General features: G+C 47.2%; 1 protein-coding gene across 1 annotated transcript in view; it reads left to right on the forward strand.

Annotated features, from left to right (window-relative positions):
• The first annotated feature begins 8,718 nt into the window (after positions 1-8,718).
• LOC122815006 (F-box only protein 47-like) overlaps positions 8,719-16,361 on the forward strand; it is a 1,240,869-nt gene continuing 1,233,226 nt past the window's right edge. The window contains exon 1 of the mRNA XM_044087259.1: positions 8,719-8,817. Within this exon, the coding sequence (XP_043943194.1) occupies positions 8,719-8,817 (99 nt within the window). The remainder of the gene's footprint in view (positions 8,818-16,361) is intronic.

The following is a 16,361-nucleotide window of genomic DNA, read 5'->3' on the forward strand; positions in this document are numbered from 1 at the left end:
TGGGGGGGGGTGTAGTTTTACTTGCTTCTGTGTTTTTTGTTTTTTGTTCCAGTGGCCAGGTGATTATTTTCCCAGGGATAGCTTTCAGAGTTCTGGGTGTTCGATGTTTTAAAGTTTTGCCAATGTCGTCTCAATGATTTCATCTTTGCTGATGTGGTCTTTCAGTACTTTGAAGCAGACCCATATATATATGTATATGTGTGTGTGTGTGTGTGTGTGTGTGTGTGTGTGTGTGTGTGTGTGTGTGTGTGTGTATATATATATATAAATATATATATATACACACACACACACACACACACACGCACACACGCACACACACACACACAAAATGCAGATATAAATAAATATAAATATATAGATATACACACACAAATACATAGATAGATACACGTATGAGTTCCCCATTTTTTTTTTGCTGAGGGCCAAGAAAATTCTGAAGATTTTTAGTCACACTGTTTATATAGCTCCCTCCAAAAAGCGATCTGCCTATAAGCAGTCAAAGTGGCAGTGTGGGAGGGGGTGAAAGCTTTTGAAAGCTGACTGATTACTGTATCCTTGTCAGGATACAATCCATAAGCTACTGCAGAAGTGAAGAATCTAAACATCTAATGTTATTGGCAAATGCAGCTTACACAACTGTACTTTCAGTTAGTCATAATCCTATCTGTCCTCCCTTATTCTCTCCACATCACTGGTCAAGCTAACTTACTGCTCTTTAACTATCCTTTTTCCTTTTCATATCTGATTAGATTGAAAAATGTGATTGTTATCTTGGCATTTTCAGGTTTGACAGTAGTTGCTTTGTTAGTGGTTACTGTGTTAGCAGGTGTTGGTATTGGGCCATCATTACTGAAAAGGAGGCCAAGGCCAGTTTCAAGAAATGTTCAAAGTGCAGGCATAAGATCTGTGCATGGTATTTCTTGGGGTGACTCATTTGGATAGCAACTGTCCTGTCTGTAAAAATTTTAGATCTGAAGTAGTTAACTTCATTTGTCCATCGACCTATGGGTTATCGGATCCATATCGGATCCGAGCCGGCAGCTTCTAACAGCTAAGATCCGAGCTCCAATCTCCTCCCCCTTGCCCATAATCCCCTGCTCTCCCTTCCTGACCTCAGATCTAGTTTTCCGCGGTTCTCTTCAGCAGCTTGATTGAGCTTCCAGGCATGGTATCTGTGGATTTGTGAGAAAAATCTTTCTTTTTTCTTAGTCTAATCAGAAATTTTGTCTGTGTGTGTGTTAAGTAGACTCCCAGTAGCATTAAGGCTTTATTGATCTAATTTTTAGTATCCCCCCCCCATGTTTGCGTTAGGGTGTGTGGTTTTGGGGCCTAGCGAGTGTGTTGTTTTTCTTTGATAGGTATGGCAGAGGCACCCAAAACATTTTTCTCAAAGTGTACCGATTGTGGCCATAAGCTGTCCCCAGCGGATAGCCACACTCGGTGCGTTTTATGCCTTGGAGTTGAACACCTTTCCTCCGGCTGCACTATTTGCTCAGCGTTCAACCTCAGGGCCCTTAAGGACCAGAGGGCGAAGCTGATTTTGGTGAGACTTCTGCCCCTGGACCCGGCTTCGTCCTCCGGTCCCTCCGTGGCACCTGCTGCGGTTGTGGCAGCGCCACCTGCTATTCCCCTTCCCCTGGCTGGGACCCAACCTCCCACCTTGGGCCAGGAGGAGAGGAAAGCCAGAAAGGAGAAACGCCAGGAAAAGCACCACAAGCAGCGGGCCGAAGCTTCTGCATCGGCCCCGCCAGCCAAACGGGTTTCTCCTCCCAGGGCTTCCGAGTCTTCTCCTTCCCAGCTCTGATCCCCCCGCTTCTCCCCAGGGCCGAAGGAGGAGGAGACCCGGTCGCCTTCAAGGTCATCGAGGAGGCACTCCCGGCCCACCTCAGTGGCCTCATCAAGGTCTACCCGGAGTATGTCCGACGCAGACTTGGGCAGGTTGATGCGTAGGTTTCTCCAGGCCCAGCTGCAGATGGGAGTGCTCCTGCCTCCCCCCCCCTTCGGGGGGGGGGACTTGACTCCCTTTTTCGTCCCGATTGCTCCTTCGCCGACCCACTACCGGGTTCGCAGCTCTCGGAGTCGGGTAGCATCGGAGCTGGGGGACTGTCGGCGCCGATAGTATCTGGTACTTCGGCGCCGATAGCACCTTCGAGTCTGTCGGGTCCATTTTCTTCGGATCCGAGCTCTCAGAGCCGAGAGCTGAGCTTCGCATCCGGAGGTGTCAGTATGGCTTCGGCTCCATCTCGGTCGGAGCATACTGGCCCTTTGGATCCGACCGCGTCGGCGCCGGCTCCGATCCACACGTCAGATCCGAGGGAGGGTTAGGGAGAACGTCTCTCCTTCGACGTTCGACGTCATAGAGAGGGTTTTGTCGAGGGATTCCAGGCCCCCGGCTTCAGCTACGGCTCCACCCTGCACTCCCTCTCAGACGGGTCCGCCTTCCATCACCCGGCCCCAGGGACAGCCTGCTCAGACGTCCCAGATAGTTCCCTTGCTGGAACAGGTTGTGGTTGGTGAGGCCTCTTCGGATAGCCCCCCCGAGGAGGTCCCTCACAAACGCAAGTGCAAGAGGAGGCACATGGACTCCCCTGAGTCCTTGACAGAGGACACAGACTTGAAGGAAGGGGAAGGTTCCCCAAGGTCACCCCCGAAGACGTCTCCTTCGGAGACATTATGGAGATGCTTTGGATGGGGGGGGGTAGTCTGCTCCAAAACCTTCCACTGACGAGTCTGATTTTCTGGAGGCATTTGAAGCAGGCCCGTCTACCTCTTGGGTGTCCCCTCCCGCCGATCCCCTGGTAGACCTGATTACTACCAGGGTATGGAAGGAAACGGACACTGTGGAGTCCATTCCAAAGAGGCCGGACAAAATTCTTAGCCCCCCCTTCGGACAGGTCATGTTGGAGCAAGGGAGCCCCGGTAGATGCCATGTTGGTGGCGGCCGCCACCAAAAGGGAACTGGCCCAGGAGAGTTCATCGGTCCATCCTCCAGACAAGGAGTCTCGGACGATGGACCATCTGGGGAAGTGGGTGTTTGCTTCAGCCACCTTCTCTGTGAGGTCGCTGAATTATATGGCACACGTGATTCGGCTCCAGCGGGATCTTATCAAAGAATATGCTGGGTCGCCCCCAGAGTCCATGTCGGCGGAGGACAAGAAAGTGTACTCTACCCGAATGGCCGCTCTCAAATCTATCTCCACTACCTCTATGCGGTTACTATCCCATGCCACGGAAGGAGCCGCTAGAGCTAGCGGAGCGGGCGTCGTCCTACGGTGACAGACGTGACTCCAGCACTGTGATTTCGCGGAACCCTTTAAGGTGTCGTTCGCTAATGCCCTGTTTGATGGGTCTGCCCTTTTTGGCAAGACCGTACGCGACACATTGGTCCAGAGCGAAAAAGTCAGGAAGACGTTGTCTGCCATCAGAGTCCGCTTCTCTGCTCCCCAGAGGTCCTTCTCCAGGAACCAAAAGGGACAGAAGAAGATGTGGTTCCGGAAGTCTCAACAGTCCCGTTTCGCTCTGGACCCCTCTTCCTTCAGAGGCAGAGGAGGACAGGGTGGACACCACCATAGAGGCAGAGGGGGCCTGAAGAACTTTGGGTCCAGAGAACCTTTCTCTGATCGGCCCACACAGCAACCCTGAGGGGTTACCCTACTGCTCCACTCTGGAGGCAGTCATGGGGGTGTTTCTCGAGGCACCTGGCAGCTTGGGAGTCCATTACAATGGATCGCTGGGTGCTTCGGATCATATCCAGAGGCTACAAAATCCCATTTCTCAATTCCCCTCTCAGTTCCCGAAACCTCCCCGATGTCCCACCCAATCAGAGGGAGGCGGCAGCCGAGGAAATACTCCGACTGCTAGAAAAAAGAGCAATCCAGCATGTCCCCCCAGACCAGTCCGGATCAGGCTTCTACTCCAGGTTCTTCTTGGTGCCAAAAAAGACGGGGGACTTGAGACCAATCCTCGACCTGTCCTTCCTGAACCTGTCAGTAGCCAAAGAAATGTTCCGGATGGTCACACTTCAATCCATTCTCCCCCTTCTGCAGGAGAATGACTGGATGTGCACCATAGACCTCAAGGACACGTACTACCACATTCTGATGGATAGATGATCCAGGAGTTTTCTCCACTTCCGGCTGGGAGCCAGCCACTACCAATTCAGGGTCCTTCCCTTTGGTCTCACTACAGCCCCCAGGGTGTTCACCAAAGTGTTAACTGTTGTAGCGGCCCACCTGAGACTCCAGGAATTCAGGTCTTCCCGTACCTGGATGACTGGCTCCTGACCGCCCCCACCAGGCATCTACTTTGCACGGCCAGGGATTACTTTCTCTGACTAGCTTCCCGGCTGGGGATCATGATCAACACTGGGAAATCTTCCCTTCTTCCGACTCAAATCCTAGATTTCATCGGAGCCAGATTGAACACAAACCAGCTTCTAGCCTTCTTGACTCTGGACCGGCTACGAACTCTGAAACTCCATGTACTGGCCCTTCTACAATCTCCAGCTCCCCCTGCTGAATTGGTCCTGAGGGCTCTAAACTCGATGGCGGCAACCATCAACCTACTACCCATGGTGCGCTTGAACATGAGAGTTCTTCAATGGACCTTACAAGTCCAGTGGTCCTTGCTGCTACATCCCCTGAGCTTTCCCGTTCCTCTCAGCAGGGTGTGCAAGAAAGCCCTCTTATGGTGTCTCCAGTCCCCGGACCTCCAGAAGGGGCACCCCTTCTCTGCGCCTCCTCCTCTAGCCACGGTGACCACGGACGCCTCTCACCTCGGGTGGGGGGGGGGCACTGCTTGGGCAGGACCGTCCAAGACACGTGGAACCATTCGGAGACTTTATTGCATATCAGTGTCCTAGAGATGAGAGTGGTGCTTTTGGTGTTGCAAGCACTTCAAAGCCTTCTTCCCTTGGGAACAATTGCGATCCAGACAGACAACATGTTGGTTGTCTGGTATATCAACAAACAAGGGGGAACCAGGTCCTATCCACTTTGTCGGGAGGCCATGAGAGTGTGGGAATGGGTTACGTCCACCAACCGCTTTCTCATAGCGACGCACATTAAGGGACAGTCCAACATTTTAGCAGACAGACTGAGTCGGTCCATCCTGTCACCATACGAGTGGTCTCTGAATCCGAAAGTAGCGAAGCAAATCTTCTCCAAATGGGGTCAAACTCATTGCGATCTTTTCGCCTCTCCTTCGAACGCAAAGTGCAGCGACTACTTCACTCTAATTCCCCCACCCGGGGAATCCCCCAGAGACACTCTGGTGCATGCTTGGCCACCCGGTTTACTGTATGCTTACCCTCCTCTGCCCCTGATGCTAAAGGTTTTACAGAAAGCCAGATGGTTGGGGAGCAGAATAATCCTCATTGCCCCATTCTGGCCTCGTCAAGCTTGGTTCCCTTATCTATGGTCTCATCTAGTGACTCCCCCATGGATTCTAGATCCCATCCCAGATCTGATCTCTCATCCGTCAGGCTTGTCCAAACCTGGACAACCTCAAGCTCAGAGCTTGGTTGATCCAGTTCCAGTGATAGCTAGGACTCCCGGTATCTCGTCCCCTGACAAGGCTATTCTAGTAGCCGCTCACAAGCCATCTACTAGAAGAATCTATAATAGTAAATGGAAGCGTTTTTCTATTTGGGCAGAGCATCAGAACTTAGATCCCTTTACAGCTCCATTGCCAGCAGTGCTAGATTTTCTGTCAGGGTTATTCGACCAAGGTGCTAGCTCTTCTACAGTCAAAGTCCAGTTGTCCGCAATCTATCATTATCATGTTGGCAGTGATCACGGCCCTCTGACGTCGTCCAAATTATGTAAGACCTTCCTAAAAGGCACCTTCTTACTAAGACCTCCGGTAAAAAATGCAGTCCCTCCTTGGGATTTAACTCTTGTACTTCAGTCTCTAACAGCTCCTCCCTTTGAGCCTGCAACTTCGGTGGATCTGAAATACTTATCTTGGAAGACAGCTTTTCTTGTTGCCATTACTTTGGCCAGAAGGGTCTCGGAGCTTCAAGCCCTTTGCGCCAAGCTACCGTATTTGGTTTTCCACAAAGATAGAGTCTCACTCAGGACCAATCGTTCCTTCCTGCCCAAAATTGCATAGGAGTCTAATATCAACCAGTCAATTAATTTGCCAGTCTTCTTCCCAAATTACCAAACAAAGGTGAATACAAGTTGCACTCACTAGACGTACATAGGCAACTAAGATTCTATTTGCACAGGACAGCTGACCACAGGAAATCTGACCAACTTTTTGTATCCTTTGCTAAGCCCTCCTTGGGAAAACCTGTCTCAAAAGTCACACTGCCCAGATGGATTTCCCAATGTATTCTTTTGGCATATGAGAGTTCGGGCCGGCCTGCACTTGGAGTCCATGCCCATTTTACTCGATCAATCTCTACCTCTGCGGCCTTTCGATCTAGGGTGTCATTGGATGACATTTGCTCAGCAGCAACTTGGGCTTCATCTCATACATTTATAAATCATTACAAATTGGATATTGTCTCCAGAGGGAAAGCATCCTTTGGCTCTGCAGTGCACCGGAACATCCTTCCATGAGGACCTCCCAAGAATCAGGTAGCTGGGGACTCTGTCCCATAGGTTGATGGACAAATGAAGTTAACTACTTCAGATTTAGAAGTTATGTACTTACCATAACGTTCCATCTGAGTAGGTAAACTTCATTTGTCAGCAACCGTCCCACCCTCCGCCCCCCCAGCCTATATGGATGTTCAAAAGACTCCTGCTGTCATGGTAGATTCTTCCAGGTTAGAGTAGGGAGATGGTTCTTGGTATCATATGGTCTATGGATAGGCAAACTCGATCTGAGGTCAGGAAGGGATAGCAGGGGATTATGGGCAAGGGGGAGGAGATTGGAGCTTGGATCTTAGCTGTTGGAAGCTGCCGGCTTGGATCCGATATGGATCCAATAACCCATAGGTTGCTGACAAATGAAGTTTACCTACTCAGATGGAATGTTATGGTAAGTACATAACTTCTAATTCCCACATACTCCTTGACTGAAGGAACAAGCTCATCTTGAAAAGAGAAAACACTGTCCTCCAGTATACACAAATCTTCTTCCATGTCCTCCAAACCAGATTAAAAGAAAGAGAAGCTTTGGGCAGACGAGTCTGAAATGCCTATTGTGGATAGGAGGACTGCCTCTGAAGTGGTAAGGGTCTTCACTTTTCCTCCTTTACCAGGAAGGATCTTCACTTTTCCTCCTTTACAAGGAACTTCATCCACACCAGCCAGATCTTCTCCGCCTTCCCAGTAAGAACATGAGCTGTCATGAATTTTGACCTCTAGACCTGCATTTGCTTCCCTCTTGGGCTCTTACTGGTCCTTTTGGAGCCAAATCCCTTGGATAGGGAACATATGATGTTGGCCTTTCTGAAGGCCAGCTACAGTGTGGCATCATCTTGGCCCCCACAGTTTCCAGGGTGGGTCGAGATGCCCAGCCATCCACCCTTTCATTTATTCCTCCTCTGGCCCCAATGGAATCTGTACCGGAGCTTGTGTCTGTACCTTCAACATTATCAGATGTAAAATCTACCACACAGATGCACTTGATGTCTATAGTTTCATTGGCATTGACCCTGTCAACACCAGGCATCACTAGAACTGAGGGGCTTGGTGTTGAGCCTTCATTGTCAATATTGACCCCAATGCTGTCAGTGCCATTTTTGGTGCTGGAGTACTCGGCCTTCAAACTTTCGGTGACAGAAGTCTCTGTGGTGACTGAGGCCCTGGGCCCTTCATTGCCAATGGGCAGTGTTGGTATTGCTTCAGCAGTGTTAGCCCTTACCTGCTCAGTGACAGGGGTACTGACCCAGAATAGCACAGTAAATCCAGTGAAGCAAAGGAGAACCAAAGATGGTTCTTTGCTAGGATTTGCAGAGGCCTCACAGATTCAGTCCCGAGACACTGCTGAAGTTGGACACTTTGACTGATCATCTGTCTCCCCAATGGACAGATGAACACATAAGCCCACATTGCTGACATTAGGGGTGCCTTTTCCCCAGGAGAATTCAGATGACTCTCCTCTCAACCTCCGTTGGAGGAAACTATGCAAGAGGAAGCACTTTGACTCCCCAGATACAAATGTTCATGAAGGGAAAGTTTCACCCAAGCAAGATCCTAGTGATGATGACTCAATAGGGGATCCTGGCCCAAAGTTTCCACCCCCCCCCCCCCGGGGAAGTGCTCTTGTAAGAGGCCTATAAGTCCTGTCCCCCAGTGACCTGGGTAATGCCACCACTAGACATGTTAGTTAACATAGTATGCTGTAAAGCCTGGAAGGAACCAGACGTGGCTGACCTTGTACCCCATAATCTTAATAGAATTCTGCAGACTCCTGAAGACAGGAAAGCACTGGGGTAAGGGCCCTTTTATGGACTTTGTAGTAGTGGCCGCTGCGACCAAGAAAGACTTCCAAGGGGATGCTTAAGCTATCTATCCCAGAACAGAGAATCTGTGATTGATAGTTAGGGAAGTGAGTTCATGCATCTAGTCACCTTCACAGTGACAGCCTTGAACTAGATGGAGCATGTGGTTAGATTTCAGAGGGATATGGCTAGGAAAATTGCTGGCACTCTGAAACAGTTGCCTGCAGATGATATTAGGGCACAATTAGAAATCCAAGTGGCAAGTGGCAACTGTAAATTCCAGCTTGTCACAGTCCATGCATTTAATTTATATTGCGATGGATGGTGCAGCTGGAGCTGCAGGCTCTGGCATGGCAATGGGAAGACATGCCTGGCTGCCCCTTATAGGCTTTGTGGATCACTTCAAGGTGATGTTTGTAAGTGCCTTCTTTGATGGAACCGCCTTGTTTTGGTAGAATGTAAAGGGAAAGCTTTTACAGTTTAGGCAATAGGGCAAAATGCTCACAACTGTTAAGGTGAAGTTTTCAGCATCTCAGAGGACCTTTCAAATTAATCAAAAAGACACAAAAAACTTAATATTCCATAAAATCACAGCAGTTCTAGGACAGGCAGCAGTACAGCAGGAATCCTTTTGACAGAGTGCTACTTTCCTAGAAGCAGAGATGGTCTTAGCCATCAGGGCTTTATGGGATCCTATAGAGGATCTCGTCATTGTGAGTCCTTAAAAGTTGCCCAACTGTCCAATCTGGAGGAAGGTGGTGGATGCCTTTCCCTCCTCTTACCAGAGTGGCAGGCTGTTACATACGATAAATGGATGAGGGAAATTATTGCCAGAAACCATTCCTTTTTTTAAATGTCTAAAAGTATGGCCTCACACCACCCCTGACAGTTTCACTCCACCAAAAGAGGGTAAGCTAGAAGGAAGTTGAGATCCTTCAATAAAAAAGACCCATCCAAGAAGTCCCACTAGACCAGAGAGGGTCCATATTTTACTCCATATTCTTCACAGTCCTCTAAAAGACAAAGGAAATTTGACCCCTTCTCAACCCAAGTTGAATAATCAGTTTGAATGATTCATTACAGATGGTCACAGTGGAGTCCTTACTGTTTACTTGCAAGCAGGAGATTGGATGTGCTATTTGGCTCTCCAGGATGCCTACTTTCAATTCAAAATATCCAAGGCATTGAAAAGATTGTATGCTTCTGGGTAGGGGCTGGATATTATCAGTTTTGAGCCCTGCCATTTGGACTCAATACAGCCTTCTTGATGTTCACCAATTACATGGATCCCATCACAACTTACATGCAACTACCTCATTAAACAATTTTTTCCTTAACTAGATGACTGGCTGCTAGCACCACCTGTTATATAGAGGTTTGTATTGGAGAGAAAGTACTTACTCAAAAGTTATCTTTTTGTGGATTACAGTCAATGTGGCCAAATCCCAACTAGATCCATTGCAGACCCTCATTTTTATCAGATGTCGTTTGGCTAAGGTTACTCAGTGAACTAGATTACACCTGGCCAGAATAATCACCAAAATCTCCAGCTCTTTGCAAAACCTCCAACAATCAGCAGCAGCTGTTCTACTCAAATTGTTCCCTCCAAATGTTTGAATATGACGATATTACAGTAGACTCAAGTGAGATGAGGCCCTTCACCCTTTCACACACATGATAAAACTATCAAAAGCCTGCAGCAGTAGCTTGTTGTGATAGATGGACTTATGGAGTCTGTCTGTGAGTACACCCTTGAACCGATCGTCCCCTACTGCCACTATAACCAAAAACATGTCCATACTGGGGTGGAGGACATTACATATGCAGGACAGGCCAAGGTACATAGACTCTAAAAGGGTCTGAGTTGCACATCAGTGTACTTGAGATGAGTGTGGTCCTGCTAGCATCAAAGGCATTTCAGGACTTGCTCCCTTAGGTATGGTATCCATACTTACAGACAATATGGTAGTCTTATGGTACATAAGCAAGCAATACAGAATACACTCCTACCCCCTTATGCAGAGAGGCTATGAGGATTTGGGAATAGCCCATACTGCTGTGCTGCTTTTTCTTAGCAAAGCACATGCAGTAGACATACAATGTGATATAAGAAGGCAAACATGCTCCCAAACAAATGGTCTCTCAACATGGCAATAGCATTCAACATATTTCAAAGGTAAGGAAGACCATGTTCTGATTACTTTGCTTTGCCATCTAAGACCAAATGACAAACAAATTTTCAGTATCATCCCTCAAGAAAGATAGCCACAAAAAGAAGCATTCTGCCATGAGTAGCCCCATGTCTCCTGTATGCAATTCTCCATTTCCTCTGATAACCAGGTTCCTCCAGAAAACTACAGCATGCTCAGTAAAAATGATTCTATTAGTCCCATTCTGATTTCGCCGGATATGGTTCCTCTTGCAGTGGCATCATGTCAAGAGAAACCCCCTTCTCCTCCAGAGCATCCTTGTCTGCTACTGGACTAATCCAGGAGGCCTCACCTGGACATGTGCTCCATTCATTTGACTGCCTAGTTTCTCCACTTCTAGTGAGGTCCAGGAGCCAGTTGTTTCCTACTGAGAAAGTTACAGTGATTAATGCATCCCAAAGACTCTCTAAATGGAAAATGTACAAGGATAAATGGAAAAATACATTCTGGGCTTTGAAACAAAACGTAGACCCCTACCTCATCATCTATTGCCAGTGTGCTTACCTTTTTAACAGATCTGTTTAAGAAGGAAGTCAGCGACTCCTCAATGCAGGTGCACTTGGCAGCCATTTTTATTCTTTCCTGCAGGCTTTTCCACATCCTCATTGGCATCTCAAAAGACATAAAAAAAAGCCTTTTTGAAAGTGCTTTTTCACTCCAGGCCTCCCGTGATTCAACCCATCCACACTTGGGATTTGAATTTTGTTTTGAAGACATTAACCAAGCCACCATTCGAGCCAGGAGATTTAATACCTATGAAATCATTGAACTAGAAGACTGTCTTTATGGTAGCCATTACTTGTACTAAAAGAGCTTGTGAAATTCATACTTTATCTTCCAAATATCCCATCATATTTTATATAGATAGAGACATGTTAAGGGCTAATCTGTCCTTTATGCCAAAAGTGGCAAAGACCAATGTCAACTAATCTGTTAATTTACCAGCCTTCTTCCCTAATTATTCTAACAAAGTGGAGTATTGTCTTCATTGTTTGGACTTCACTTTTATCTCCACCACACAAAAAAACTTCAGGAAAGATGAACATTTGTATCCTTACCAGCCAAGAAGGACCAAAGACTCTCTAAATGGAAAATGTACAAGGATAAATGGAAAAATACATTCTGGGCTTTGAAACAAAACGTAGACCCCGTAGAACCCATAGAGCACCATCGGGCAGCGCCGGTTAAACAAGGTTAAACTATTTCTGGCTCCGTAAAGTCTGCTCTTCAATTTTTCCCTTAGAACTTCTGTACTTGCAATCTAAACAGTCTATTCTCTATCCCAAAAGCTCAGCACTTGCTCCTAAAGCATTTTTATATAGGTAAAGTACTTATATACTAAGCAAAGTACTACATTAGCCTAGAATCCCCTTGAGTACCCATTTCCCTATAGGTCCCTTCTGACTCAGTTACACAGCAAACTTTTTCACTTTTTCTAGCATGTCGAAGGGTCAGTTGCTAGCATCCTCTCCTGTTCAGCTGGTGAATCTTGACATCTTGAGGCAATGTTACAATTGCCTCATGTACACAGACAACCCACTCCTTCTCCCACAAAACACAAATACATGTGAGAGATGCAACTATATAGCCAAACTGGAGGCTGAGCTCTCTCAACTCAGGACTGGCAAGACCAGACAGGAGGAGAAGGAAACCACGCACACCACAAACCCAGTTTCACATAGAACTATCACAACTGCAAAACAAACACATAAACACACAAAGACATACTCGGAGGCATTGATCAAAAATCTACCAAAACTACAGAGGCCTCCAAAGCAGACACCCAAGCAACTGCCACCTCAAGACATAAGACATGCAACACATAGTTCTCAAAGTCAGTGTGCTAAACAGTCACAGCCCTTAAGGCCAAACACAATGCCAGACACACTTGTTATAGGTGACTCCATAGTCAGACACACTGACGTCCCCTCACCAGACTGAACAAGGAAAAGATCACAGTAAGCTGCCTGTCGGGCGCTAGAATCCGCCACATAACACAAGCACTCAGGTCACTCCACAGCAAGTACAAGTATGACTCAGTCATTGTCCATGCCGGTGTGAACGACCTGAGATGTACCTCCCTGGACTACATGAAAAGAGACATAGAGGAGCTCTCAGATTATGTAGCCCAGGCCGGTATGACCCTGACCCTGAGCAGTATCCTACCCTCACCAAGAATGATGCCACAATACAGAGACAAAATGATCAGCTTTAATAATTGGCTTAATTACTGGTGTCATTCTAAGGGGATCCAATGTCTGTCTGCCTGGGATGACATGCTTGACAAGCCATGCTGCTTCACAAGGGACGGCTTGCACCTGTCACCCCTGGGCTTCCGGATATTGGCAAAGGCTGTTGCCACCCCCACAGTGCCTTTTTTAGGCAAGGCTCAAATGATAAACCTACCACCCTAGAAAACAAAAATGGAAAAAAACTAAGGGTAATACTGCTCAATGCCAGAAGTCTAAACCTCAAGATGCACGCCCTCGAAGCCCTCCTCAGTATGGAGAACATCGATGTCTGTGCTGTGACTGAAACCTGGTTCAAGGCTCCTGAGAGCACCCCAGCACTATCAGGTTATACCTCATATCATGCGTTCCAGCCCCAAAATCCGGACCGAACCACAAAAGGAGGGGGAGTATCCATATTCATAAAGGATACCCACACCTTCAGGTTAGTAGCAACGCACGAAGCATCGGAGACCATCCAGGTGCAATTAACCATAGGTAAAACTGCCCTACAGTTTGTAGCATGCTACAGACCACCCTCTCAAACTCAGGAAACCCACACAGCCTTCCTGAAGACACTGGAGAGTATGAATGTCTCTCCAAACACCATCATATTGGGTGACTTCAACTACCCAAACATAGACTGGGAACATTACTCAAGCCCCAACACCCTAGCCCAAAGGTTCCTGGAGTTCATAAACTCAAATGCTATGGAACAACTAGTCACCATTCCCACAAGAGGAGAAAATATACTAGACCTGATCATCACAAACATGGGGACAAAATGCTCCACACCAGAAGTATATCCCTCATTGGTGAGATCAGACCATAAATTAATCTCACTGGAGATCCACATCCCGCCCCAACCCCAGCAAAAGACCACAGTGAAGAACTTCTCAAAAGCAAACTTCACACTTCTTAAGACTGGAGTGGTATCCTTCAAGGCCCCGAGCCAGTGGAAACCACAACCCACGCTGCTGAAACCCTTACAAATGCCTTCTACGAGCACCTCCAGGAATGTATGGATCAAGCAATCCCTAATAAAATCAAGACCCTTTCCACCAAAGGCAGGCCCGGTCTGGTGGACCCCAGCCATAAACAAACTCTACAACAAGAGGAGAAAGCTACTACATGACAGAGCAAAATCCCTAAAAGGGAAGGCATCTCTGATCAATACTAGCAAAAAACTACGATCACTCATAAAATCATCCAAGGCCAACTTTGAGAGAAAAATCGTTAAAGACACAAAAGACAATCATAAGGCCTTCTTTAGCTATGTTAGAAACCTGGGTGGAAACTCCCAGATATGCTCAGAATTAGTCCAAAATGATACAAAAATCACTGAACCCACAGACATTGCCAACATACTGGCAGACAAGTTCAGTGCAAATTTCTACCCTTCCTCCCCCCCAAAAGGAGAAATATCTATCCCACCAGAGTCTAGCCTCCCAAACATCTCAGATGCCCAGGTGAGAGCTGCTCTCTCTAAAGCAAAAAACACAGCATCAATGGGACCAGACGGTGTCCCCGGCTGTGTGCTACACAAACTCAATGAGGAACTAAACCCACACATAAGGCTGCTGTTTAATCTTAGCCTTACTACAGGATACGTACCTAAAGAATGGCGACGCAACTGTGGTCCCACTCCACAAAGGCGGTGCTTCTACGGACCCTGGAAATTACCGCCCCATAAGCTTGACGAGCCTTGTCTGCAAGGCTATGGAGAGGATCATAATGGAACTCATAAATAAAGACATTGGGGACCTACAGACACTGGATCCTACCCAATTTGGCTTTGTCAAGGGCAGATCCTGCCTCTTGAACTTGGTCGACTTTTTTGAAACAGTCACTAAGGCCATTGATGAGGGTAAGGCAGTTCACACAGCCTACCTTGACCTAGCAAAAGCATTCGACACAATATCCCACTCGGGCATCATAGAAAAGCTCACCAGCTTAGATGTAAACCCATATGTCACAAGATGGGTTGCAAACCGGCTCAAGGACAGAACCCACAGGGTTAGAGTTGCTGGTGCCATGTCAGACTCTAAGCCGGTCACGAGCGGTGTCCCACAGGGCTCAGTCCTGGGCCCCTCTTGTTCGGCATTTATTTTTCTGAAGTGCAGGCAAACATAGGGGGATTGTGGCTGACAAAATTTGCAGATGACTGCAAACTGGGCACCATAATTGACACTCCATCAGACACAGACATCCTCCAGAGAGGTCTCATAGAAATGGATAACTGGTGCCAGAGCCATGGCCTTAAGCTAAATGCCAAAAAATGTATAGTCATACCCTTTGGGAAAAACAAGGTAACCCCTAATTTCCACATAGGTGGTAATCCATTAAACACGGAAGAAGTTATCAGGGACCTGGGGACCCAAGTTGACAGTAACCTCTCTTTTGACACTCACATTGCCAAAGTGGTTAGGAAGACCTTCTACATTGCCCACCTGATCATGAAGGGATTCACATCCAGATCAGGAGAGGTCATTGTACCCCTGTACTCTTCACTTATCAGACCAATGATTGAGTACAACGCCCCATTGAATGTACCTTACCCGACACCTGCAGCAGTTGGAAAGACCCCAAAAGTTCCTCACCAAAAGGATAAAGGGGCTCAAACATATGTCATACGCTGCCCGACTGAAGAAACTCCAGCTCTATTCAGTCGCATACCGTCTGCTCAGAGGTGATCTGTGCCTGACATACAAGGCCATGTCCAACCCGGAATTAATGGACATGCTCCACCTCAAAAAATCCAAATCCACCAGAGCCACGAGAGCAAGAGACTTAAACCTCAACACGGATATAAATAGGACGTGCTGGAGGGACAGATTCATCACCCAGAGACTCCCTACACTATGGAACAGAATCCCAGTCCATGTGAGGCGGAGCCCCTCACTGACTCTGTTCAAGAGAAATCTTGATGAGTGGATGGGAGATCGTAGGTTTACCCGGGGAATCATCTCTGTGTCATTGCTGGACAGAGGCACAGCAAACTAATGGGTATAGTATTCTCATCCTAAGGGGTGGTGAAAGCCGCACACACTCTGGCTAGGCTTATAAATGCCCTTGGGCAGATAGCCTAGTATGAACCTATGAACCTAAAAGGTATCCAGGATTATTCTTGCCAAGTGGCAGTCTGACTGCATAAGCCATTGTTACTCATTCACTGGAAAATGCTTGCTCACTAGACTGAAAGTGCACTCTTGTCAGAGCACAAAACACATTTAATGTTTTCTTTTTTTTCTACATAATCTCCACTTGGAAGATATCACTGCAGCTGATACATGGTCATCCTTATATACTTTTGGCAAATGCTATAGTGTGAGTACAGTATTCAGAGGTTGGGCTCCCTTTGGAGTTACTATTATCATAGGTTCATAAGTACTTTCTAGGCTATTGATCCATGAGGATCTTTAGAAGCCTAACCATACATTTACATGTAGTTTTTAGAACTTATATTTAAGTACAAATGACCCATAGATGAGCTAAACAGTATATGTTGCCTCTATCCATGAG

This window comes from Protopterus annectens, chromosome 11.part0, assembly GCF_019279795.1.
Source record: "Protopterus annectens isolate FY-2018-M chromosome 11.part0, PAN1.0, whole genome shotgun sequence".
NCBI lineage: Eukaryota > Metazoa > Chordata > Ceratodontiformes > Protopteridae > Protopterus > Protopterus annectens.